Genomic DNA, 26,369 nt, shown 5'->3' with positions numbered 1-26,369 from the left:
GCCGCAGCGCATCTCCAGGTGCTGCCAGGAGTGATGGCAAGTCTCTGTAAACCCAAGGAACCCCAGCCAGCTACCACACCTGACTTTGGGACAGGTACGGGGCTTCAGCTCCAAGCAGAGCCGTACAGCCGGTGTGAGCTGCCTGGCACGCTCTGCCCCTGCCGCGGGCTGGTGCTGAGCCGTGCTGGGGCGGCTGGGGCTGGGGAGGCACACGGGGTGGGCTGGAGCAAAGCTCAGAGCTTCTCCCCTGCCCCAGCGACACGCACACCCCGCACATGGCGTCTGAAGCAGTTTTGACCCTTGCAATCCGCAGGCAGCACCCTCAGGCTCCGCTCAGGATGCAGCCCTTCGCCACAGCATCATCAGCGAGGAAGGAGGCCGATGCGTTTGCCCGTCCTGCTCGCTCCGTGCAGCTCACGGCCACCGCCGCGTCCTCACCAGAGCCCCTGCAAACGGCCAACGCACGCTCCCCGCGGCAGAGGTGCTGGGGTCCCAGCCATGGGCAGAATTAGCTTGGCCTGAAAACAATCAAAACCACTGGGCCCCAAAATTCTTTCTAAAGGGTGAAAACCCTCGAGCAGCAGGAGCCGTAGGACGGCGCGGTCCTGAGCGGCTGCTCAGCATGCGGAGCGGTAACGCCAGCCGGGTGAGAGCACCGTGCTCCCGAGAGCAGGGCTGGGCGAAAGCCCCGCGAGCCCATGCCGCACCGGCTTGGATTGGACTCTCTCTCCATCTCAGCGCGTAAGAGGCAGATGGGATACAGCTTCAGTCACCTAATTGCTTCCTATCAAGCAGGAATCGGTATTTTAATTAACTGTGATTTGTATAATGACAAAAAAGCACATGAAAAAATGCACTCCAAGACAGCAGACTTTATCTCTTCTAAAAATGTTCATGCGTAAACCAACGTACATCTGAGCACGAGACTCCTGGCTAACCTGGCACTGGCGTCAGAAAGCAAAGCCACTGATTTTTTTTTTCTTACTATTGAATAGATGTGATATTTTTTCCAAATTTGTCAAGGTTACCGACTAATCCAAACCCACACAGCAGTGTTCATCTTCTCTGCTGCCTTCCGAGATTCAGTCGTTATTCTCTTGCTGCTTGTGCTGTCCTATGGGGGAAAGCTTTCCGGATGTTAAACGATCTGGAGTTGCCCTTACAAGCGGCGATTCAGCAGGCAAGCCTGGCAGCCTTCTTAGCCATGGAGAAAAGATGGGACATTTTATAAAAAAAACGCAGGTCAACAAAGGGCAATGCATCTCATTTAATTTAGCAGCTTCATTAATTCTATTTCTGATGTGTCTGACCTGGAATACTTTCCATTTCTGCTTTTAAATCCCTGTGTTTGAGTCCTTGCCTTTCATACAGTCCCACACACTGTTGGCATGTAATATTAACTTACCCAAGAGCTAAAGACTGTATGACTAGAAATGTTAATGGCGCCGTGTAATGCATATTTCATCTGATAATTCCACCCAAGCAGATATAAATTACACATGCAGTTACCAGCTTCCATCTGCTGATGAAAGAGATGGGCTAATGCACGTTGGAAATCATATGCAGTTTCCAGCACTAAGAACAACTTGCATGAATAGAGTTATTCAAAGAAGCAATTCTTAATGTGATTAATTACTGAAGGTATCAGGGCCCTCATTATGCAAATGAAAACTGTCATAAAATAGAGAGTTTGCAAGTCTTAGAGGCAGTCTCTGTTTCCAAAAAATGCATCTTTCCCATTAACAAAGAGCAGAAGGGCCAGACTCGAGAGTGCCGGCAGAGCCAGGGCACGCTCCCAGCCACGGTTCAAATGGTGTTTGCTGCGGTGCAGCCCAAGTTGAATTAAGGGAAATTAAGGCAGAGGCTCTCCAGGTTTTTGAAACAAACAGGAGTACATCAGTGCTTCCAATTGCCGCCGGGTAAGGACTTTGTTTGCGTGCCCAAAGGAAGATGCCACAGGCTTGGAAATGGACGACTTCGTCCTGCAGCTGTAAATTCTCCAGCCAGCCCTTAGCCTGCTGTCCTGCCCCCAGCCTCCCCTTGCCCCGTCCCGGCCTGGCAGGCTGCAGGATGTATGTGTCCATAAACAACCCCACAACAATAAGCAGTCACAGCCCCTTCCCAAACCTCGCCTGCCAGACGGACACAGGGAGCATGGCAATGAGGAGGTGGCGATCTGCTCGGCTCTGCCCCCCGACAGACCGGCTCCGGGCAGCCTCACCCCGGCAGGACCCGCCGGTCCCTGCTCCTGCATCCCAGCGGCGTGGGTGGCATCCTTCCCTCCCGCCGCGGTACGCAACCTCCGATACCATAGGAGCGCCATTTTAGCAGTTCAAGCCATGATGAAGCCAAGTATTTCAAGTTCAGGAATGTGACTAATTTCAAAGCAAACTGACCCGCACGGCATGAGGGCACGGCGTTCTATCTCGACTGCTGTTTGAACTACTGATAGCTGGAGTGCTGCCGCTTGGAACTGATGTTACAGAAAACTCTTGAGCTCTTCTCCCAGCAAGCGCAGCTTAGCCGAGCGCTGCGTGCCGCCTCGGAGCTGACAAACGAGCAGTGTCAGTTCCCATACCCTTTGGACCGCAGGCTGCGGTCCAGCCTCCAATCCCCCCCCCCCTCCACGAGTCACCACGGCCCCTTCTGCATCACATCACATCACATCGCACCTTCCCGCGACAGCCCTGCCAGGCAGCGGCGTTTTCACCGGTCAGCCACAGCCGTTCCCTCAAGGCCTCCGGCTGGAAACCGCTGGGTTATGGCCTTTCCTTTGTTCGTCTTGGGAAGCATGTGCCTGTCTGAATCCTATGAACTCCCAGTGCCCGGCGGCGGGGCGCACGCTCCCGGGGACGTGGCCGGTGTGAATGCCGTCGGGCATAGTCTGGGTCTGGGCTGCAGTAACTGGGCAACACGGACATAAAAGCGACGCAGGAAGTGGTGGAGCCCAGGAGTGCACCTCCTGCCCAGTGGAAAAATGAGAATTTATGATCCTTGGAAACATAAAACTGTTCAGTGGAAAGCAGAAACCAAAGGGGGAGTACAATAGGCAAGGAGAATGCTGGCAACATACCCAAAGTCTTTTTTTCTCATTTAAATTAGCTCCTTCCACCGTCCAACAAATTCTCTGTAGATACCGCAGCCCACTCCCCACGCAGCGAGCTGAAGAGGAGCTATCGCGGCCCCGCTGGATTTCTGGGAGTCCCTGAAGGGGCAGCAAGGAAATGTGACCACAGTTCATCACACAGGATTTATTTATTTATTCCTAGTTCTGTGCTTTGGCAGCAGTGTTGCTGCCTGCAGAGCCCGGCGGGACTCGGACTCTTCCAATGATGCAGGACAGCGTCTGCAGGTTTGTGCTCCAGCCCTGGAGTTGGGGCTGGGGTGCCGGGATGTGGCTTCAGCCCATTTGTGGGGAGCAGCTCTCTGTGCAAGCTTCTGCGCCGGACCTTGGGTCAGGGCCCACCTGTGGCTGCAGGCTTCGGCGATCCCCTTCTCCCCTTTCCTAATTCTTCTCGGGAGCTGGCTGGTCAAGGGCTGAGTTGGCACATTTGAGTGCAACCCTCTCTGTCCCCTTCTTAATCTGAGTGCAACCTCTGGTGACTGGCATTGTGCCCTTGTCCCTCTTAGCACCATCCGTGGGGTTCAGGACCCTGGTGATCACCCACCAGAAGGTCCCACCACACTCTCCTCCCCAGGACTCCTGTGCATCGGTCCTTTCCTGCCCAGCCGTTCATGCAGATACCCCCACAGGAGACGTGGGCGGCAGGAGCAGGGTCCCCGGCACAGCATGCTGTCCCTGGGGAGCTCCATACATTCTTTCCCGAGGATTCTACCCAAACCACAGGCTCAGTCTCCACACAACCCACCCGGCAATGCCGACGTCCCTGGCCACAGCCTGAGCTGCAGACACCGGGTTACAGACTAAGCTTTGATTAGTCTTGGCAAGAAAAGCACCACGGGATGGACTAGCCACAGATGATTTATTGATAGGGTTGCTGCGGCCGGCCTGGGGCTGGTGCCCTGTGCTCGGTGGATCTGCAGATGCTGCTCAGGTGCAGGAGCTGGAGACGACTTGTTGCATAGCTGTGAGGAAAGGATTAATGGAAAAATCCAGTCTTTGTGCTCAAAATCTCCCCAGAAGACCACATCTAAGGTACACAGAATCATCTGCTTCCCAACACTGGCTTGGTCAGGCAGATGGGTAACTCTCTTTCAGAGCCGGGAAGTGGAAGCAGAGGTACTCATAAGGTTGGCCAAGGGGCAGGGGATGGGCTCCAGGATTATGGAGTCCCAGCACTTGGCTCTAGCTGGAGGACAGCGCTCCTGCTCCAAAGCCTCCCACCAAGCCCAGCTGCCTTGCTGGGACCATCTCTCAGTGAGCTGTGCTGACACCTGTGGCTCTTCTCACTTTGGCCACTTCACAGTGACCAGTTGTGAAGAGGTGTTAATGGTCCTGACCCCAGCCTCACTTGGGGTCTCCACCCCCACCCCCACCCCCACCCATGGGCTCCATTTAAGCTCAGATCTGGGCCCCTGACCCCTTCCTGAGCTCTGGTGCAGGATTGTTGGTCTCCAGCTCAGCCACAGCCATGCCTGGCCATGGACCTGCTGATTCCAACTTGAAGACTGACTTCCCAGCTTGGCCTGAGATCTGCCTCATCAGCACGGACCTGCCCATTGATCTGGACTCTTAGTTGAACCTGGCTACTACCCAGGGTCTGCTCTGCTCACCTTGCTCAGGTATGATGGGATGGGGCCCTGGCTGGTGATGCCCTACCCTGCCAGTTATATTATTGTGGTTGGCTTCCAGCTCCTCCTCACTGAGGGAGCAAAGCCACTCCTGCTGCTCCCTGGCCCCTCACGGCTGCCTTGGTGCAAGGAGATGCACAAGCACCTCGCTAATGAGGGGTCTGTTTGCCAAATCCTTCACTAATGCCTGAACTTGGTGGTCAGCCCCTCACTGCAAGTAGAGCTGAGCAGTGCTGTGGGTTGAGGGGGAGGAGGGATGAAAGGCACTGGAGGTAATTGCAAAAGCCTGAATTAAACTAAGAAAATATGTGCATTTCTGGAGTCTCCTGTTTGGCACTGTCAGCACTATCTTAATTGGTCTAATCTGCAGGTCTTCTTGGACCTGTGCCCCACAACTCCTCAGCCAGCATAAGGGTACTTCAGCTGTGTTTAGGCCAGTTCCTGGCTTAGCTCTCAGCTGCAGCTCCAAAGTGGCTTCTTGAAAGTTGCCTCTAAATGGAAAAGGGCATGCAAGCTTGGCCCAGTCCTCTTTGTCCTGGGTCTGGCTGTGCTTCACTTCTCTGCAGAGACGCAGGTGTTTTCTGTCCGTCTTTAGGGGACAGAGGTTTCTGGAAAAGGCAACACCAGGAATGCTGGGCACGCCTGGCCAGGCTGCCTCCTGCTAACTCCTGCTTTGGCTTTGGAGATGCTCTGGAGTGATGTGTGTGAGTGAAGCTACAACAGTGCTTAGGGTCTAAGAGGAAAAAAATAATCCCTTAGGAAGCAGTACCAGGTGCCACTCTCCTGTCAGGGTTTTGGAAGCCGCAGGGAAGCAGTTTGTGGATAATGGGAGAGCAACCTGTGGATCCAGACTCTCTGGACATTCCTTCCCCAGAACAGCTTTAGGGCTCTGATTGTATTGAAATAAAGCACTGACAGGTTGCTTCAGCCCAAACAGCTTGTGTGCCCTCTGTGTCCCCTTGCAGACGCCCCGCCTGGTATCATTCCAGAGTTTTCCTGCCTGTCACGGTGGAGTGAGGGCTCATGGAAAGACTGAGGTAAACAAGCCTCCAAGCACTGTTTAGGGAAAACTGTTCCTTTCAGGAAAGGAGCTGTACGGCTCAGCAAAACATACCTGTCAACTTTCTGCTTTCATAAATATTCAAAACCGGCTGCGCTGGGAGCTGACTAATCTGAAGACTTTCCCTGAAGAGAGCTTTACATGCTTCAAATTTTCACGGATGTGAATCCTGAGCTGTAGCTTTTTTCTGAGGTCGGCAGACATTAGCCAGAGTCCCAACATGGGAAACTGAGGCTGGCTTATTCATCAAGAGTTCACCTGGCAAGTCAAGGCAGAGCAGAGAGCTGAAACTGGGATTTTCCAGCACCCACTCAGTGACGATTACACATTGCCACTCCACGGCATGCATGAACTTGTGATCCCCAGTGGGGCTGCAGTCCCCATGGCCACCCAGCAATAGCCTCCAGAGCAGCTCAGGACCCTGTAGTCTTGAGCCATGCTCTCTCTGACTTTGAGAGCCTATTTACAGCATAGATGGATGTGGAGAGAAACCCTAAAGTGCTCCTTAGTGTGAGGATGGAGAAATGCAAGCAGGCATCCAATTACATCAGTAGAAACCGAGGTCTGCTCCTCTGCAGCAAGGTGCAGAGAGCAGGTAAGGATCTGCCTGATGCCCCCTGCTCGAGAGGGCTGGGATCCATCAGTGGTACCAGATGGCCTGAGAAACACAGATTTCTAGGAGGGTTGCCCTAACTGCCAACAGAGAGGGGGTTGCTGTGGGATGTGCTTCAGTTTGGTCATTAAACCTTGAAGAACCTTCTCCCACCCCTTTGTTCGGGAGAAGCTGCTAGGGGCTGGAAGGGCGGCCAGTGGTGCTGCCTGACCTTCAGGCAGGGGGGTGTGAGGATGCTGCCTCTGGCTGCAGCAGCTGGAGGTTGGTCAGATACGGGGGAGGCAGGGCAAAGAGCTGCCTTTTATCCAGGTCTCCTTTGCTTTCCGAGAGAATCCTGCTTTCTGAGGCCCTGCAAAGCATTCAGATGAGCATGTTAACACAGGCCTTCCTCTTCATCCCCCTTCTTCCCATCTTCAACAGATCTTTGGGAGGTCTCACACTGTTAGAGTCTCAGGCAGCCTTCAAGGATAGCTTGACCTTTCCACCTAAAGGTGAGGCAGTGATGGCAAAGGACGTGGCTAGATTTTACATGTTCCTCTGAGCCAGGCAGAAGGATGCGGAGCAAAGCGTGGTCCGAGTTACACCCATGGGGGAAAGCAGAACTCTTGCAGGTGATGGGAGCTGGTGGGGAGAGCAGCCCTGGCAGTGGCTTTTTAATTAGTATTGTCCACCTCTGAAAACAAGCAGACTGTTCTGGAACAAAGCTTCTTTGCCTGCTTTTAAAAAAGGGTGGGATAAAAGCAGCCTTTTCATGGCCTCCTCCCTGTTAAAGAGATACTGCGATACCGCTGAGCTCCATCCCAAGAGGCACAAGCGGCCTCGCAGCCCAGCGCAAGGTGACATCATCTGGCCTTTGGTGCCTCTCTGACAAAAGCACCATTGTGTGACTGTCACTTCCAGGAACCCCCTGCTGTCCCCAGGTTTAATAGGGAGCTTTCTCACACACAGCCCTTCAGTCCTTGTCTTGACAGGGCAGGCCAACCACAGCTCCCAGGGAAGCTGGGTTTTATTTTCCTTCCTACCTCTATTCACTTTGCAGGAGAAAACAAATTACCTTTTCTGTCCACAGTGCTTTGGATGATTAATTAGTTTCAGTAATGAAGTAGTGTCTTGGGACCCCACCCCAATGGAGTCTCATGTACCAGGCACTGAATGCACATGAGCATGAAAATGGTCCCTACCTCACAGAGCTGCTAGGTTACTGCAGATAAAAAGTGCTAATTTCATTAGAAGCAGGTCAGATTCACCTGAAATAACCCTTAGAAGTGAAACCGCAATTATACACTGTGATACCTTCAAGTAATTCTGTATTTTCCTATAAACATCAGTGTCAAGAGGCCCTGCAGAGAAGGTCCTGGTTTTGTACACATGATGTTTCATATCCTAGTTGCCCTCCAGCCTGGTATGTAGGACAAGAGGCAAGTTAGGAGATTGAATTTTTTTAAACCCTGTTCATCAATGTTCAAACAACAAAGCTCAAAGAGCAGGAGCCAGGACTCTGCGGCAGGCTCAGAGCTCCATGAAAAAGCCTCGGACCCCCTACATGGCTGTGGGAAGGTAACCGAGTATTTTGTCTGTTGGTTTCTCATCCACAAAGCAAGGATGTTCATTTTCTACTTCACTCATTCAGTTGTTCTGGTTACAGCCAGTCCCCTGCTAAGTGACAGCTACCCAGCACCTAGCCAGAAGGGCCAGGCCACCAGATACTGCTCGTATAAAGAGCAGAGAGCAACTGAGGATTTCTGCTGCTCATTCCAAAATCCCTACTGTACATTCGGTCCCTTCCCACCCCTCCCTGTGAGCCTGACAGGCTGCTAATGCAGCGGCACATCAGCGAGCTGTATGAGCCTGGCAGCAGGGGAGATGCTCCTTCCTTGCTTCTTGGTATTACGGCTAAGCTGTGCAGAGAGGGAAAAGAGGAGCCGATGCCCTCGCTGAAGCAGGAGGGGGAGATGGGACAGGGGTGATTAACAGGACTGCTTTGCTCTCCCTCTCTCTCTGGGAGCTGGTGTTTATTGCTCATTTGGAGAGAGACTAAAAATTGAAAGCCAATTTTTAGTTCTGTAGCTCTTCACAGGAGCGTTTGTGACGGCTGTTCTTCAGGGAGCAGAGCTTCACGTTCAGACCGTGAGCAGCCTACGGACATGGGAGCCGGGCAGGACCCACCACGGTGTGGCTGTGCGGGTGGACGGAGCTGCAGTGTGTGGGGTGGGGGCTTCAGGGTGCTTAACAAGGGCTCTGGCAAGGGCTCACACTGGCACGGCACAGAGGTGGGGAGAAATCCCATTGCCGCTGCCATGCTGAGGCTCTGACAAAGGGAGGTGCCAGGATTTCAGGCCTCTAAATAATGCAACACTTCCCTCCGCATTTATGTAACGATGCTATTTTAGTATTAGGTAGCCCAAGCGAAGGAGGACAGACAGCTAGAGAGGCAGGCTGGGTGAGCCATGATCTGCATGTGGGGATGGAGAGGAAGCATCAGTGCTTCTGAGGCTCAGTACAGGCAGGTGAGGTTAAGATGTAGAAGGCAGGGGAGAGAAGGCCCGCGCCTTCATACTGGTAGCTAAGTCAACCCAGCCCCTGCTCCCCAGAAGGCCAGGTGTGACCTCCTGTGGTTCTCCACTTCCAGCACCCGTGCTGCTCTGCAGCTAGGAGAAACCATGTGGCTTCAGCCTCCTCCTTAAAGTCTCTGTGACTTCAGGATGCAGGGGAGAGTGATGCTAAGCATGTCCACCCAGGGTGGATACTTATCCAAAAGAGAAGGAGGAATCTAGTTTGCTCCTGAGAATCTGGAGAAGCTACATCTGCATGACTAACACCTGCTTTTGGTAAATGTTGCAGGGATGGACCATCTCCTGGCTTCTAAACTTGCTATCACACACCATATGCATCTTGGGTGCTGCCCTCCAGCTCTGCGTCTTGTGGTTTCTCCAAGCCACCTACTAGGGAAATTAGCATTTTCTGTGCATATCTACAGCAGAGGTAGGAAGCTGGACTTGGCACCTCTATCTTTGAGCAAGCAGAATTCAAGCCAGAACGAAGACTTGATCTCCATTTGCATTCAGAAACAGCACTTGATTACAAACTAGACCAGAATGAAAATGGGAGGGATGCTGAGCTGCCTAGCATGCTGTTATGTGCAGACCAGGTTTCATGCCTCGTTTGCTAGGTGCAGTCAGGCTTCGTTCTCTTTCATGGCAGAGAGCTCTTTGTTAGCTCAAGCCCCGGGTGCAGCTGAACCTTTCTCCTTCTCAATGCCAGCAACTTTCATGAACAGCCTTTCTAGGTACTGGTCTGAGTCAGGGACTGAAATAATCTGCTTTATTCCCAGGCAAGGAGACCTTTTCTGTGTAGCTGTTAATATGATCGATCTGCAACAGTTCCACTTGAGAAAACATTTCTTACAGAAAGCCCAGTGACTTATAGTCAGACTCCAAGAGCTGCACAGAAAGGATGTGTCTGCATCGGAGAGCACCGACAGTACAGCAATTCCAGCCAGGAACAGGCCATTGAGCTTGGAGGGGGTCAGTCACTGAAGGGCCACAGGGACTGTGTGTGTAAGGTCTATTAGTAAAGACTTGGCGTGCAGTACTGAAAGATCCTGCCTCCTTAGTGAAATCTGCAGAGTCAGGTCCGATGTTTAGATGCAGCTATTAAGAGGGATTTTCTAAAGCACACAATTCCTAATTCCTATTGACTTCAGAAGGAATGTTGGTTGTTCTGAGCAACACGCAGGGCACAAATGTCTTTTGAAATCTGCTCAAGAGCTCTTGTAGTGTGTACATTTCTGGAAGACAGAAAGGAGCTCACCCCTTGTCGGGAATGAGTGATTTACATCACTTAAACAATCACACCCCTCTCCTGCCAGGCTGTCCCTGGGCAGGCGACAGTCGCACCCAGGTATTACCCAGATGTGAGCAGAGCCAGGCACAGCATGGCTGGCATGCTGCTTCTTGCCAAATGGTCCTTAGTTAGAAATTATTGAATGCTAATAAAACTGCCAGTAGACTGTGGTAACTCTTCTCTGTGGCAATCCCTAAATCTAAAGGAAGGTCTCTGGGTTCTCCTCAAATTGTCCATAAAATCTTACTCAAATTTGGAAACAAGACTGTTACTATAAGAGAAAGAAAACTGAACACTAATTGTGTCATTTCCAAACTCCAGAATATTAAGCAGTTCAAGGACTCTGTTAGCCTCAGGGGAGCTACTGAGGTTAGTGAATCATGATGAGATAAACAGCCTGGGTTTAGATAGTGGGAATTATGGATAAAGAGGGTTTTATGGTATCAGTATTTATTGTTACAGAGGTCTTGTCATCAAAACTGTACCACAGCATCACAGCCAAGTGCCAAGGCAGAGGCAAGCAGCCTGGGCTGGGCTTTCTGACTCTTGAACAAGAGTCTACTGGATGATTTGTTTGTCAGTTGTTTGCAGGCTTGTGGTGCTGGACAGTGTACGTGGCCCAGGTCTCCTGGAGGCACGCCAGGGTCCTCAGCTGGGTATGCAGCTACTTCACAGACAGGTGAGTAAAGATGAAGAACTTGTTACAGCCAGCCACAAAAGCAGCTACAAAGAGTGGGAACCTACCTGGGTGTGCCCTTGTTTGCACTGCAAATACAGCTATGACATGGTGTTGTCCCCCTGCTCAGCAGTGACCGGCAGCCACCCTTGGGGCTGATGCTCGGTTCCACTTTCCTGATGCCTGCTCTGCTCCCCAGTGCCATTCCCAGTGTCCCTGGGCTAGCACTGGTGTCAGCAGCTAGGTGTGATGCTGTGGACATTAACGCGACCTGCGCTGCTTGCATACAGGTCACTGATTAACCACAAACAGTGTTCCCTGCCCCAGCTCACACCTTCTCCTGCCCTGGGCCTGCATGCAAGGAAGCAAGACAAGCAGATCAGCATTGCCCTGGGGAGGCAACAATGTGAAAAGAAGAAAATGTACCTGGGCTGGAAGTTTAGGCCCCATAATCATTAATGGCAAGAGCGCAGGCTGCAGCAGGACTGAACTGGTCCGTGATGTCTTGGGATCACTGAACCTTAGCGCTTCATGAACCGCATATGGCTTTGTGGTAGGTCCAGGGCACTCGGAGGCAGCAGGTGTTGGTGGCAGACACCAGCATTTGGGCCGGTTCCACCAAAGGATCCACGTGCCTGAAGAGTAACTGTGTGCCTTACACCCTTCTGGAGCCACCTGTAAATGCTTAGTCCTCTATCACACTGCATCTAGTCTTAACATGTCCCACTGCTCTCCTTCCTGTGACAAAAATAATTTATTTTTAGAAAGAAAACCCTGGAGCTCAGAGGGTTTAGTGGGATTCCTAGGAGTATGCCGGACCTGGCTGTGCAGGCAGCAGGGTGATTCGGGGCCCTGTCCTGCAATACTCTGCAATGCAAGGGGCCGCATCCTCCCCTCCGGCAGACCCACCATGTGGCAGTATCTCTGCAGCAGCAGAGTGACAGAAGGATGGAGGAAGGGGGAAGTGACTCAGGTGTCCTGAAAACAGTCAGGCGGTTGCCAATTAGTCCGAACAACCCATCTGGCCCAGGGAAAGGCCACTTAGAGAATGTCTAATCACTGCTGCAGGAAAAGAAAGAAAACCATTCTGTAATGCCTTTGAAAAATCCCTGCTCCCTCATCAAAGTATCCTTCCCTCCAGGGACCTGTTCAAGATTTTTATTCTGTAGATTTATCATAGAGTTATTTGGTCAAAACATAAAGTAGCTTGTCAAAGTATTATGCTAAGTAGCCCCGATTCTGTTTGCCTTCAGGCCTCATTTAGTACAGAGCAAAAGCAGAATGAAAAAAAGCAAATGTAGAACCAAGCTATTGTTAGCAAATCTTATTTTACTGGGCAGAATTTTGCTTTGTGGTCATGGTCCCTCAGGGTCTCCTCTCCTCAGAACACCAATCCATAAAGTACAAAGGGCCCTTGCATTGGAAAAAATCAAGACCGTGTCTACAAAGGCACCCACTGTTGTGGCACTAGGTCTAGCCTTCCATGTCCAGTGCAGACACTCTTAACCTCAGAACCAGAAAGGCTGAGGTCGAAGCACAAGGTTACACCATAGCTACAAGCTGCTTTTTTTAATTTTTCCCTGCATGTAGATAGCTTCACCCATGGGACAGGTTTAAGTGTTTGTATTTTCATGGACTATTCTGATTTGTTCCTGAAACACGCCAACCTGCTCTAGTGGAAATCAACACATGCACTTGTATTAGCTGCACAAGGAGGGTGTCTGCTCCACTGGCATTGCAAAGGCATTCCACACCATGGGCATCCCCAGTTTCTGTGCTCTTGCCCATGCAGTTGTCACTCAGATTAAGGCACCTCCTTGTTAACAAGCTAATCCAATGTGCTCGCTACTACTCTGGTTGCCATCTCAATAACATTTTTTTTTAGACACCAATAAAGAAGGAGCTTTGAGTTGTGGCAGACTGTTCTACACCAGAATGTAATCCGAAAGCCGTTATATTTCATCTCTGTAATACTCTACAACCAGTAACATAATTGTTGAAAAAGCTGCTTTATTTCAAACTAGATAAAAGGTTTGCAGATATCTCATACACTGATATTTTAGCTAGTGAAATCAAATGCTTCAGTAGTATAATAATACTGTTATAACCACTTTATTTTACAATTAAAAGGTACCTGCCTCATTGCCAAGATTTAGCATCAGACAAAAAGCTCTGTCTTGCTCTATTTAGTACTAACATGTAAATTTAGCTTTTATCTGTTTAACTACTGCTTTTATTAGCCTTCAGCTGAACTCCAATCCATCATGACTCTTATGCAAAACAATATTAATATGCCTCACTAGTTCCACCCCCTCATTGGAGAAGCCATCCAGTTTCCAGCACTCTGAGGAAGGCATTAAAAGGTCACTGTTGCTTAGAGATGACACATTTCACTGATCCCTCCATCCATCTGTTATCAATCATACACAGCACACTCTGAACAGGGTACAAGAACTGAGGCATCTATAATCACCAGTCACTTCTCAAAAACTAGGTCATAGCATGTGGCTACTGAAAAAACTCTAAGCTGACTTCTGTTACAGCAGCCTGTATTCACAGTTACACCAGTCCCCACTCATTTCAGCTCAGAAGTTAAGTGGCAGAAGATAACTAATCATTATTCTGTGGCAAAAAGTCCAGAAGTGATTTAGGGTTGGAGATGAGCAGGGTGAAAACCTGAGAGAGATTGTAAGTCAGTGGGGTGGCTTTATGGCACGGCGAGACATCCCCGAGCACTGAGCAGAAGGCTGGATTCTTGTGTAATCTCAGAGGTGTTTATTCCTCTCCTCCCACTCAAGACGTACAAGCGGAGCGTAGTCAGTTCTCCATAGCCACACAATGCTGCCTAGAAACACTGTGCATGACGCCACTGCAAAAACATCTCATTAAGAGCTTCTTCCCTTTGCGTTACAACAATACGAAGAGCAGAAACTGGATAAAACAAGCTTGGGTTAGTCTGAGATACAGCAGACTCAATTCTTCTAGAAAAGCAGCTTCCACATTTTAAAAGCTATTTTTTCAGTTTATGAAAATTAAGTTTTCTGCAAGGCTAGTGAAGCAGCATAAGCATGAAACACACTTGAGCCTGCCAAGGCAACCATGGATGGGAGAACACATGTAGAGAGGCCCAAGGAGCTCCACCTGCATCACCCAGCCTTCCAACCCCAGCCTTCCCCATTCCTTGGGCCTTCATGGCAAAGGACCTCTGGGAGATACCATCCCACTTGGCATTTTGGCTAATTAGGGCTGCAGGGCATACTGGGAAAGGGGAGAGGCTATAAAACTCAGTGGCAGGGTAAGAAGCCCTTCTTAGAGGTGGGGTGGGAGCAAGGTAAGGGGCAGTGGCTGGGAGGCTATGGTTCTACAATTCTCCTTGTTGTGATAGGAGGCCCTCTACTCTCGAGCTGAGGCTGCTTGTTCTGCCTGGAGAAATGGATTCTTGCCAGATGGCTTGTCTCCTTCTCAGCATCCTGGCAGCGCTCATGCTGCAGAAAGGTAAGACCTGTAATGTGGCTGTCATCTCCTAATGTAAGGTGCTTTCCCCTGCCAAGGGCATCTCTGTCAGGTCTGTCATCTTCTTAAAGACTAGCAAACAGACTATGGGAACTAAACTCGGGTGCTGTTTGCAGTGTGGAACAGTAAAATGCTTTTCAGTAGAGCAGGGTGCTGAGTAGTAGTAGTTTCAGTACTGCCTGCCCTTTTTAAACCCACTAACTGGCATGGGAGAGGGCAAAGAACCTTCTAAGGGAGCTGGGGTGGTGAAAGTTTCAGTGAAGGTGTAAGAGGAAGGGATGCAAAATCCAGTGTCATGAAAATGGGCTAATGTGTGTGTCTGGGCACACCAGAGATCCCTGCAGTGCTGCTGCCTATATGCTAATTAGAGCATTCAGGTCTAAGGGTCTCTGTCTTTACACCCAGGTCTCTTCCTCCTGGGTAGGAGGAGGTAAAAGGGTTCCTGGCAGGGCTCAGATAGGACCCTTGGAGCATGCTGCAGGACTCCTCTGCCTCTGGAAAGCCCAGCCTGATCCCCATCCCTGTGCAGGAGACTCTGCTATAGCTGCAACAAATAGAGGAAAACAAACTAATGAGGCATTAGGGCTAAACTTAGCTGCAATTAACACTTAATTACCATCCTGAAAACACTTGCTGTATTTTGCCAGGGCCTGGAAAGGTAAAACCAATTAGCTTAATCTTGCATGGTAGAAACCTTAAACTGCCTCAGGTGCCTGTCATGGATGGGACCCTGGGAGTAACTGGTGTTTCTGACACCGTAGTGCCTGGAGCTGAGGAGTCCTGCAGGTGGGTTGGGTAATGGGACACAGCCCTGCTTGGGGCACCAGGTGCCTGGGGAAGAGGAGGGCTGTATGGCAAGGATGCCTTGAGCCAAGTCATCCCCTCTGCTCTTGATGCCCTCACGCCAATCTCAGTTTTCTTATCCTGCTTGCCTGAGAGACTGTTCTTCTCTATGCCTGTAGCTTTCTTGCGTTGACTGGTATCTTCCCTTAATAAAGCAGATAGCAGGTAAGGTTGCAGGCAAAGGTATGTGGGCTGCTGGACAGGGAGACAGAAGTACAGAAAGATCCAGTGAGTAGGCAGAGGACAGAAAGCCGTCCACGATCACCTGCAGGTCTCCTTCCAAGTCACTAGTGCAAGTTCCTCAGGGTTTTTTTGAGTAGACTTGTAGGCTGTGCTGAGGAGGGTTGACTATAGCTTGATCATGTACTGCCTGCATGAAGCTGCATGAGCCTTTCTTAGGCCTCTCCTTTGGAGAACAGCCAAAATTGACACCAGACTTTCTGCAGAAGGTATTGGAGCAAGTTCGTACATGCTCATGTATACTTGGTTTGGATACCTAAAACCACCGCTCCCTCCTGGAGGCTATAGGCTCTAATATGTATCAGTAAGCAACCCTTGCATGGTTCTCCAGAGAAGCAGGGAAGGTATCATAGAAAAAGATGCCCTCTTGGAGCATACTTTGGGGTAAATACATAGTACTTTTGGTATGGGGAAGAAGGAGGAAGAGAACTATACAGGCTTGGGGAAGCTTGTCTCTCTGAAGTCCTCATCTCATCTTCTCATAATGTCTGCTGTCTGCCTGTATGCTTGTCAGTGTAAATGTTGCTTGGACCTGTGACTGCAGCATGGGACTATGTTCTATGGTACTGTCCTCATGTGATCTAGTGAATGTCACTATGTGAAGACAATATTTATTTAAAGGCCTTGGGTGAACTGACAGGGCCCAGCTCTCCTGTCTGTAAAGCATCTAGTAAATGAGACTTGGTTACCAACATGGAGCATTTCCCCACCACCACTGTGTACTATCAGCTGTGTCCTTAACTGGCTCAGGGTGTGCTAGTGGTTTGCAGCAGACACATGAGATGCTTGTGTTTTACACTCTAATCATGTTAAGAACTGTCATCTGTTTTTCCTGCACCTTCCTGTAAATGAAAGGAAGGTGTGTGGCATTCTGAGAACTAAAGAAAGGTCCACACCAGCACTCTGAAGACTGCAGAAATATTTTAAGATGCTAGGATTGTTTTCTTTCACAGCCCAGGGCTGTCATTAGCTGAGTATTTGGATGCTCTTCCAAAGAAGCTGCAAGGGAAAGCCCTCCAGGAACTGCAGCAGAACCAACTCCCATCCAACAACAACAGATCCTGGCAGGCAGCTACAGAGGTCTGTACTGGGGCAAGTGCTCCAACAGTTTGCACTTCCACATTTGAGTCTAGGCTTCAGATGCAGCAGACCAAATAACTTCATTATAGTGGGAGAGGCTGCAAAGACTAACCAAGAAACCCAGCAGCTGGGAGTTCAGCTTCTATCTTTTTTTAGTACTCCAGCTTAGATTAACATAGGGTTGGCAGGAAAACTTAGCTCCAAGCATGATAATTCAGGAAGGGCTTATAGGCAGAATATATCAGAGGAATCTATGCAGCGGTTATCTTGGTGCACTTCTGTAGTAAGAAGGCTGTCTGCCTGTGAAAACTGAAGGAACTGTGTTCTAGAAGAATCTCCTGAATGAGCCTATTAAACATCTCTACCTCTGAAGTCTGCCACCCAGTGATAAATTAAACTGAGATGGCTGAAGGCAGTCACCCTGCCCTCTGCCAGCTGTCCACCTTGTTGCCCTCCTCTAGCAAGAGCAGATAAATGACATCCATATTTGCTCCTGAACCATTGCAATTTATAGGCTGGCATGGCTTTAAGTGTAAGCTGCTGTATGAAACCAGCCCAGCTATCAGACTGGGAACTGATGGGGTGCAGGAGAGACAGGTTCTGTGCAGCTGTCCCTGCTGCCTCTGCTTCACAAGGTTGCACTGTAGTATTGTAACTTTTATTCATCCTGATTTAAATGGATGTCATGTCACACTTCAACACTACCAGTAGATATTTGGCAGTCAATATGACTTACGGTGTAGCTAGATTGCACTTCCTCACTAGAATACCATGTGGAGAAATTGCAAAGCGTTGAGGCTCTGCTTAAGAGCACGGATGCAGCAAGAATGGTCAGGATAAGACGGAGGCTGAAGTGAGAACCCAGTTGTTATGCTGAGGACAACTCGGGCATTTCTGATGTACCCTGTGTCAAGGTTTATAAATGTTTCTGCTTCTCTGGCACACTGGCCTCTGGGGAAAAAGACTTCTCAATTTAATTAAGCCTAAGATATGTGGAGGTAACAGAAGAAACACATTAGTCTGGATGCCTGCCGCCTCCTTGTTTGTTCATCCTGGTGCTTGGATGGGCACAGCACCAGTTGGCTGTTCCCTTGTGAAATTATTAAATAATCCAACATCTGGCTCATTTCTGAGTGTTAATACCTGCTTAGGTCCAAGCTAGACCTTCCAAACAGACTTGAAATTTCTAGGCTTCGTAGAATCTTAAGTGCAAATTCCAGGGAAACTGATTATGTGCCTTAAAGGTAATTAAATGGAGTGACTTTGGGAATTGGTGGCAGCAGGCTGTCTGCGGGGATGACAGGCTTTGACACTTAGCCCTACCGTGTCCTTGTACAACTCACCGCTCAAAATAGCTGCATTTCACTAGGGCTACTTGACTGGCTGTGAAGTGCTGGGTAGTGTTGTTCTAGGAAGGTAACAGCTGACTGTTTCTCCTCTGGTCAGTGCTAGCTCCGTGGAAGCTGAGGAACAGATGCAGGACATGTGATGTTAACTTTTCACTTAGCCATACATTCCCTGGTCTCCCAGGGCAAGATTTCCCAAGCAACCTCAGGAGCTTCAAGGAAATGTTTTGTGTTTTACAAAACCCATCTTTACCCCTAGGCCTGTACCCATAAGCAAGATCTTTAGCAAAGCTTTCCTGTTACTGTTTCAGTGTTGCGTGGGCTCCACATCTTTCCTCTTAACTTCTGTGAGAGCTAAGGGGAGAACTTGGCTATTTAGTTGTTCACTAACAGGCAACCAGGGGGATTGTGTCTAGGGAAAGGTGACCCTGCTGAACTGGGGAGTTATTTGGGCCCTCGAGAAAGACTTTCACATTCTTCACATTAGCTGCCACTTGACTTCTGCAGAAAGAAAAATCTTCTATGGCGTGTAAGCTCCCTAGAGTGCTGAGAAGGCTCAAATATCTGCAGATGAATCCACTTCAGCAAAAAGCCAGCTCCACCAGAATGCTGACTCTGAATGCGGGATGTTGAGTGGGTGCTGCCAGACACCCAGACCTGGATGGCCTCGGGCAGCAGGAGACAGCAGATGTGGCATGCTGCTTCTCCCTGGGAGGTGGAGGTGGAGGAACACTGCCTGCACTGGGTGCTTGGACCTGCACAATGAATTGGACTCATAAACAGCAACTGGACTTGCCTGTCAGAGCACCGTGTACTTTTCAAGCAGCAAATTTCATCACCTCCCCTGCCAGGGTAAGAGGAGGTAGAGGGATTAGTTTGAACTCTGACAATCATATAATAACATGGCAGCTGTATGCAGCTAATAATCCACCAGGAGGATTAGCAAACTTAAAAAGTTGTCTAGCTCTGCATAATGGGAAGCTAAGAACAGCAGCTTCCCTGTTCTACCTATTGCATTTGCATTCCCTCCAGTAGAAGCATAGAACATGATGAGACAAGGTTTTCCAGTCTGTTATGAAATGGGAATCTAATGTGTGACTAATGGAGTATTGCTAGCAATTCTACAAGCATCCATTTGGTCAGGAATATGGATTTAAGCTTTACTATGAGAGTGCATCTTAAATACTTACTGTAAAAGAGCAGATCGCGATTTCAGCAGACTAATGTTAAAACATGTCATTTGAGGCTCTCTGGGAGTAATGTCCTACAGCCTGTGTGCTCTGCATGTCCTGAAGTCTGCCAGCAGACTGCTCTGCTAAAGCATGGAGAATACCACTGAACTCCTCCCAGGTTCCCTGGCATAATTCATATGCAACTGGCAAAAGAGCCCAGTACAAAACATGGGACAGTAAGGTGCCAAGGAATAGACTTAGCAAGTAGAGTTGCTACTTTTCTTACCACCTTCTCTCTCTCCCCACACTCTAAGGACAACATTGAGTGCTAGATAGCTCAGGGTTTTTTTCCCTGGGGCAAGTGCTTTTAATCACAGACCGGAGACCAGAATCAGCCATAGTAGTAGGAAGGCAGTTTCAGAGCTTGGATCAATTTACTAATGAATAACTAGAGTAACCAGCTCTGACACAGCCTGGAAAATACAGAGCTGTGACTCCTCATCCTCCTCCCTGGTCCCCTTCTGGAGTGGCAGAAGCAATGAGTAACAGCCTGCCTGTGTCATGGGCTGCCCCTGTGCTCAGCTGGCTCCATCACTGACTGCTCCAGCGATGGCTCACGCTGCCTCCTCCCATGTCGCAGGGCATAGGGAGCAGCATAGGAAATGTTGTGCTGGGGCTTGTACTGTGCGACTTTTCTCTTCCGCTCCAGTAGAGAATTCCAGTGGAACACTGGAGTGCACAAAGGATGAAAGCTTCAGCACAGCGTGCCCCTGCCAGCACTTGGCAGGGCTGCAGGACCTTTCTCACTCTTGCAGTGCAAACAGGCACTACCACTCACAATAAGATGGTAGCAAAATACTAGTTTCCACCAATAGCTTCTTCCAGTGTTTCCTCCCAGTTGCAACTGGTGCTGCTGAGAGTCCATGGGAAAAAACTCTAGTATAGACAAGGCCTCTGCATGCAAATGAACGCTACATAAATAACCCCCATCTTCCCTCAGTTCCTAGGTTGTGTACTCTATGCACTAGAATTCTCTTCAAAGACCTCCCAGTTCATTCTTTATGCTCTAATTAAGGATCAGTGCCAATTAACTATCTTCAATAGAGGAGCATCTTCCGCTCAGCAGCCAGGAAGTGTCTGAATAAGATCCTGCTGTACAATATGCACATGAAAAGGGAAGCCCTCCCTTTTTGGAAAGGGCTTCCAAGATTAAAAACCCAGTATAGAATACAGGATGCCTACTTTAAAAATATTGTGTGATAAGATTAACTGATTGCATCCACGAATGCAGAGTGGCTTCTTACATGCTTCATGTAGCACTCAAGCATGCTATTGCACCGCCAAGACTGAGCTAGATACCATCGTGGCAATTGCAGGTGTGAAAACAGAACGTAACACTTTCTAGAAACTGATATTAAAATAGTATCTGCTTTTTCTTAGAAGGGTGTTATCTAGTCAAACATCAGCAGAAGTGCAGTGTCAAATCTGATGCTAAATATTGATTCAGATAAAAAATTACCAATAGTTACTCCAGCATCTAAACTGCCCCAGTAGTCCTCACCTATTGCCTTTGCTTCCTATAGATATTCACCTGTTCCATAAATAACCAGGCAATTTAGATTGCTGCTGCACTGTGTTCTGAGCGAGAGCTGTGCTAATAGTCTGAGCAGGCAAAGGCAGGGGAATGTCATTTCTGAGCTTGGCTGGAGATGAATACATCAGCTCCCCAGCCAGTTACAGACTAAGTTTAAAAAGCACTATTCTAAATGAAAATTAGATGGTTAAACACTGTGGGGGAGGGGGGAAATAGGATAATCCCTTCAAAGCTTCAAATGGAAGATTCCCAAACCTGCTTCAGCTGATGTGAGACATATGAACTGTGTCAGAATTAAGACCCCTGCAAAACTTCCAGGTACACCACCTGCACTTTTGGGTAGATACACTTGAACTGCCACCACTGCCACTGAAGCTAGCCACCCAGATAATTGTAGCTACATCTGGTGACCATTCACAGGCTGTTCTGAAGAATAAAGGGCTACAAGAGGAAGAGCACAGATTTGATGGGAAACAGGAACTGTAAAACTGTATTGGAGGATGGGGGAATGCAGCAAATTATTCCATGAGCAGCAGAATCCACAAAGTTTAGTCTGATGGGATTTACATCCATAACATCTGCCAGGCCACTGATATTTCAATATATAATAACATAATATATTTAGACCTGTCAATGAATTTGAGTGCTTTTGTGGAGCAGATGACGTACATCTCATTTTTCACACACAAAAACCCGAACAGCCTAAATAAATCTCTTAGGTTCGAGGAGAATCCCCATACCTGCTCAGCAGAGACTAGGGTTTTACGTTTGAGTTTTGCTAACCGATCCCTTTGCAAAGAGCAGGGGAAGGGTCTATCTTAATATACCTTGGGAATTTCTGGAGAAGCTTGTTAGAATCCTGATTGTGCTGAGATTTGAGCTCCAGATAGGAAGAGTGGGAAGGAATGCAGAACAGCACACTGCAACCAAGTCACTCCAGTGAACATAACCTTTTATTCCATGTGGGGTTCAGCTCTTTTGAACTTACCCGAATCCTTCTCATGGCTGCCACAATCTCCACACGGCTGTTGGGTCTGGGTACATCCAAGCTACCGATGTACTGAAAGACAGAACAGTGAGATATCTGTGAAGTAATGCACAAGTTAATGGTGTAGCCTTCTTCAAAACAAACAGCATCTCTCATTAATTTAGTCCCTGCTTGGTTAGACTGTCTTGACCCAGGACGTGATAGGAGTATCTGTTGTGGATAATGTTATCAAAGTCAGGGAGAAGTTCATGGATTTCTAACGTCAGGTGTGAGCCTTTGACCTCATTCATATTCTGGATGTGCCTTTGCCAGTGTTTTGCAGGCCAATGTCTGTTGCTAAGTCATGATCCAGTGGGTCTGAAAATGGGACTGTCCATCCCTTGTCCTTCCTCACTACACCTGCTTTTAAAAGACTCAAAGCTAAAAGCACATAAGAGTTGGAAAGTCGCCAGGATGTGCAAGAACTAGCTTTCCTGGAAAAGGTTTGTGATTCTGCCCCAACTTCTCAGTCTGGACCATCTTCCCTCTGGACACCACTGTCCCTGCTTGGGTGGACCAGCTCAGCTGTCTGCACAATCCTGGTAAACCCACTCAAATCTGCATCCTACACCAGCTGTTTTTAACTATGCTTATGGGAGCTGCAGTCCTAAACAAGCTGCCTGGCTGAGCTATGACAGCAGCTGCCCTTGGCACTGGGTGTCTGCATTTAAGTGTAAGCATCAGTCCCAGCCGGGCCCCTTACCTGGGGGCTGCGACGCAGGCAGACGGCAGGTTGCCAGCACCTCCGCCTCTACCACTTCACCACACCTACGGCTTTCTGCAAGTCGGCTGCCTGTTCTCTTGCATGCAATGGCAGCGTGCTGCCGACACTACGTGGGTTGTTAGGGAAGACCTGCAGGCAGACAGCTTCCTGCTGCTGGTGTTTCTCCCTCCTGTGTGCTGTTCCCTGCGCTGCCTGTACTCTCCCCTTACGCTGGGTTGTAACACTTGTGTGCCAAAGCAGAGCCTGGTCATGCACCTGTTGGCAGGAGGCGGCTGCTGCAGTATGGTGGTACCTGTGAGAGCACACGTGGCACAGATGCACACAAGGAGCGCTGCCTGCACTGCTGCCAAGCAGAGGAGGCACAAAGCTGCCAGCTCAGCCTTGGGAATGAGGAAAACATGAGCGTCCTGGAGAGTCACCTCACATATGGAGCAAAAGGCCATTAATGTTGTAAAGCGGTGTGGCTCACAGCTCTGAGGAAAGACTTGCATGTCAAGGGCATGTTGGTGAGGGCAAGAAAAATGCTATCTGAGTGAGAGGGTGAGCAGCCTGATGAGAAATGCCAGTATCCTGCCAGTATGGGCTGGTGCTGTGTGCAGACCTGTGGCTGTGGCTCAGGCAGCCGAGGGCAGGGTGCCGGACTCAGCGCTGGCAGGTTCCCAGCAGGGTCTGTCAGCTCCCTCAGTGTAACACAGCCCATCTCTGCATGGTTGTCACAGGCAGGTTGGGGTGGTGGGGCAGAGGGCAGCTTACAAAGCTTAGTCACCCTCTCAAGAGCATTTGGTTCACGAATTGCATCTGTTTTTAGAGTGGGTGGTTTCAAGTTGTGGGTTTTGGGTTGGGGTTTTTTGTTTTTGTTGTTGTGGGTTTTTTTGTTGTTTTTTTGAAAGTTGTTCCCCTGTAGAGGGGAGGAGAAGGGGCAGCTAATCAGGAGGCCCTGCAAACATTCAGGGTGATAATATACATATGAACAGAGACAAAATACTTCCCCAAGAGCAGCCCCATAGCTATTGACATTACTGACATAGTTCTGGTTTTATTTCTCTACTGTAATGCTTGCAGCTTGCAATGTGTTTTATCTTGAAAAACTTCTACTTAATAGGGCTTTCGGAGATGAGTTCTCCTGGCTCAGTATTTACTGCTCTTTCACCTGCCTTGAAATAAACGCTGCAAGCAATCTGAAAGGTCATCTGGCTTTTCTGATGCTTCTGTAAATGCCTTTGCAAAATGGCATTTTTAAAAGCAGTTAAGTTCAGCTATAGCCTTTGGTAAACCACAGGAGAGTCAAACCGCTCAGACCATGAGAGCTTGAGGGCAGCAGGGAAGGGAGTGACAGAGCTAGGATTTCCTTCTGCCCTGGCGGCGAGGGCATATCTGTATCACTCCAGATCTGTGGTCTCTTTGGTTTGCAGGCATCTCCTTCCCTGCTCTGTGGTGGCTGTCAGTACAGTCACAGGTAATCCAGATTAATTCAGTGCAGCCAGCTGGCCTTTTGTCTGTGAACAGCAGAGCTGCAGTGGGGAATAGGCCATGCTACCACAGATAAATTAATAGGTGGGGGCAAGAGGAGAGCTGGTGACTGCTGAGCCAGAAGAGATTCTCCCAGTCTCCCTGCTTTGGCCTTGCTGCAGTTTGGGTACTCGCGTTCCCATGCAGAGCCCTGCCAGGTCACGATGCTTTGCACAAACAGCCACCTTTCCACAAGCAGCTCCCAGTATTGACCTCCTGAAGTTTGTCCCTGAAGATTATAGGGCAAGAAAGACAGTTTGGTATGTGGAGATTAGAGACTAAATGTGGTCAGTAAGATTGCCTGGTGTGAGACACCTGGCAGCCAGTTACAGCCTTGTCATTGTCAGAGTTGCAGCTGACTGATGTGCCCACAATGAGCGTCCTAATTGGAAGAGACAGACTTTAGAGCAGAACCGAGCAAGCATGTTACTAAGGTAATGCAAACCCCACCTCAGACCCACACATCTTAACAGTGTGTTATCCACTCCCTGAATAGCTCTGGATGCCTGAAGCTGTCAATCTGAAGAAGCCTGTTTCACTCAGTTAAAGGTACAGTTGCTTCACATCTTTTAAAAGTCAAAATAAGGATTTTTCTTCTCCTCAGCGCAGTCTGTGGCATAGCAAATGTTAATTTAAAAGAAGAATCAAAGATTAATTGGTTTTCTCCCCTATGGAAGAGGGAGGTTTTTAAAATACGTGATTAATTGCTATTCAGATCCATCCTATATCCTGCTTAAATCTTACAGCTCTTTTAGCAGGAAAACCAAAATGCACAAAATCCGCATCTCAAAGCTTTATTTGAATATATATGCCCCTTCTTCCCAGCTCAGGAGACAGCGGGCGTGAATTCCATTTCTAATCTGTGTTAGGCCACCTGCAAAGAAGGGAAGGGAACCCTAGAGTTGCTCCAGCAAAATGCAATTCTTCTTGTCAGCTGAATTATAAACCCTTTCCCCATGCTGTCTACAGAATGTCAATTCCAATGGAGTCACTTTCCCAGAGCGATGGTGTGCTGCCAGACTGCTCTTCACGATCAATATGAAATTTCTGACAATATCAATATTTCTTTCTGATACCTGAAGACTGCATGCATTTAAACGAAGACCGTGCCTGCCCAGCTGTTCATGCAGGGAACAGGTCAGACGGAATGAGGTTTTAAGCGGCACATAACAGTCTGCTGGTTTCCAGGGGAATACAGAGCTGTTACCTCACTGCGGCAGGGACAGGGTCCTGCCCCATGGGGGACAGGACGGGCACCAGATCGAGCAAGGACGCGCGCCTGGCGCAGGCAGTATCCATTGCGCTGGCAAGAGGGGTCTTTCCAGATCAGTTCTCGAATGAAGCGCACAAGGCAGCTTCTGGGGATTAAACAGCTGAAAAAAAATACTAGGAAAAGAGCAAGAACCTGTTTGATCATGACAACTAAACGCAAGGCTTTCATCATTATTTTTTGGGGGGTATTTTCTTTAGACTCTCTTTAGATCTGGCCCACAGTCGTGTGGGCTAGGGACACCTTCCCGAGCCGAAGAAACACACCGTGGTCGGGACTGAGGGGGCACGGCGAGCCCCGGCCTCGAGCCCTCGGTGCTGTCGCCCCGTGCCCAGCACATGCCCCACTGGTGGCGGCTGGTCTGCACTGGTCTGCAACAGGCGAGGGCAAAGAGGGCCCGGCGCTGCGGGGCGGGGGGGGGGAGAACCTGCCCGGGGAAACCTCGGCTTCTGCCAAAGCCCCCCTGGAGCCTGGAAGGGGCTCGGGGCTCTGAAAGCCGGTGGGGCTGAGGGGGGGACGACGACGACAGGACGGACCCTGCTTGCACCCCCCCCCGACCGAGGGCCCCGCCGGGCCCGGGGGCTACGGGAGCGCGTCCGAGGCTCACCTTGGCCTGGAAGTGGATGCCGTGCTGGAAGGCCTCCTCGTTGTGCAGCGGGACGCGGGAATCGCAGCCATCGTCCACCAGGTTGTACCGGTTCTTCACCGGCATGGCGGCGGGCGGGCGGGCAGCCGCCTCAGGCCGCGGCCCCGCCGGGCATCCCCGCCGGCAGCGCCCGGCCCCGCAGAGCCTCGGGGCGGAGCGGAGCCGGGGCAAGGGTCCCGGGTTGCCGGTACCCGAGCCCGGCCGCGTTTTGAATGAGCGTCCGCGGCTGCGAGCGGGGCCCCGGCCCTCGCCGCGGCGCCATTGGCCCGAAGTTCCCTCATGTGATGGCGGGGGGCGGCGGCGGCGGGCGGGAGCCCGCCCTGCCCGCGGCCGCCCCGCCTCAGCCGGCCCCGGCCCGGTGGCTGAGGGGGAAAGGCACCGCCTCAGCGGGGCCGTGCCCGGCTGTAGCGGCGCGGGGGTTTCCCGGACCGAGCGACGTTAGCTCGGCCAACAGACCTCGG

At 49.9% G+C, this 26,369-nt stretch overlaps 1 protein-coding gene across 1 annotated transcript in view; it reads right to left on the bottom strand.

The window, feature by feature from the left end:
• LOC126052412 (carboxyl-terminal PDZ ligand of neuronal nitric oxide synthase protein-like) overlaps positions 1–26,168 on the bottom strand; it is a 38,998-nt gene extending 12,830 nt beyond the window's left edge. Inside the window, exons 1-2 of the mRNA XM_049833024.1 lie at positions 25,870–26,168; positions 21,721–21,792 (exon numbers count right to left, since the gene is read on the bottom strand). Of these exons, the coding sequence (XP_049688981.1) occupies positions 21,721–21,792; positions 25,870–25,974 (177 nt within the window). The 5' untranslated portion in view covers positions 25,975–26,168. The remainder of the gene's footprint in view (positions 1–21,720; positions 21,793–25,869) is intronic.
• Positions 26,169–26,369: the final 201 nt, after the last annotated feature.

Source organism: Accipiter gentilis, chromosome 29 (assembly GCF_929443795.1).
Source record: "Accipiter gentilis chromosome 29, bAccGen1.1, whole genome shotgun sequence".
Lineage (NCBI taxonomy): Eukaryota > Metazoa > Chordata > Aves > Accipitriformes > Accipitridae > Astur > Astur gentilis.
Note: the sequence above shows the minus strand (reverse complement) of the source record. Positions and strands in the feature narration are given on the sequence as shown.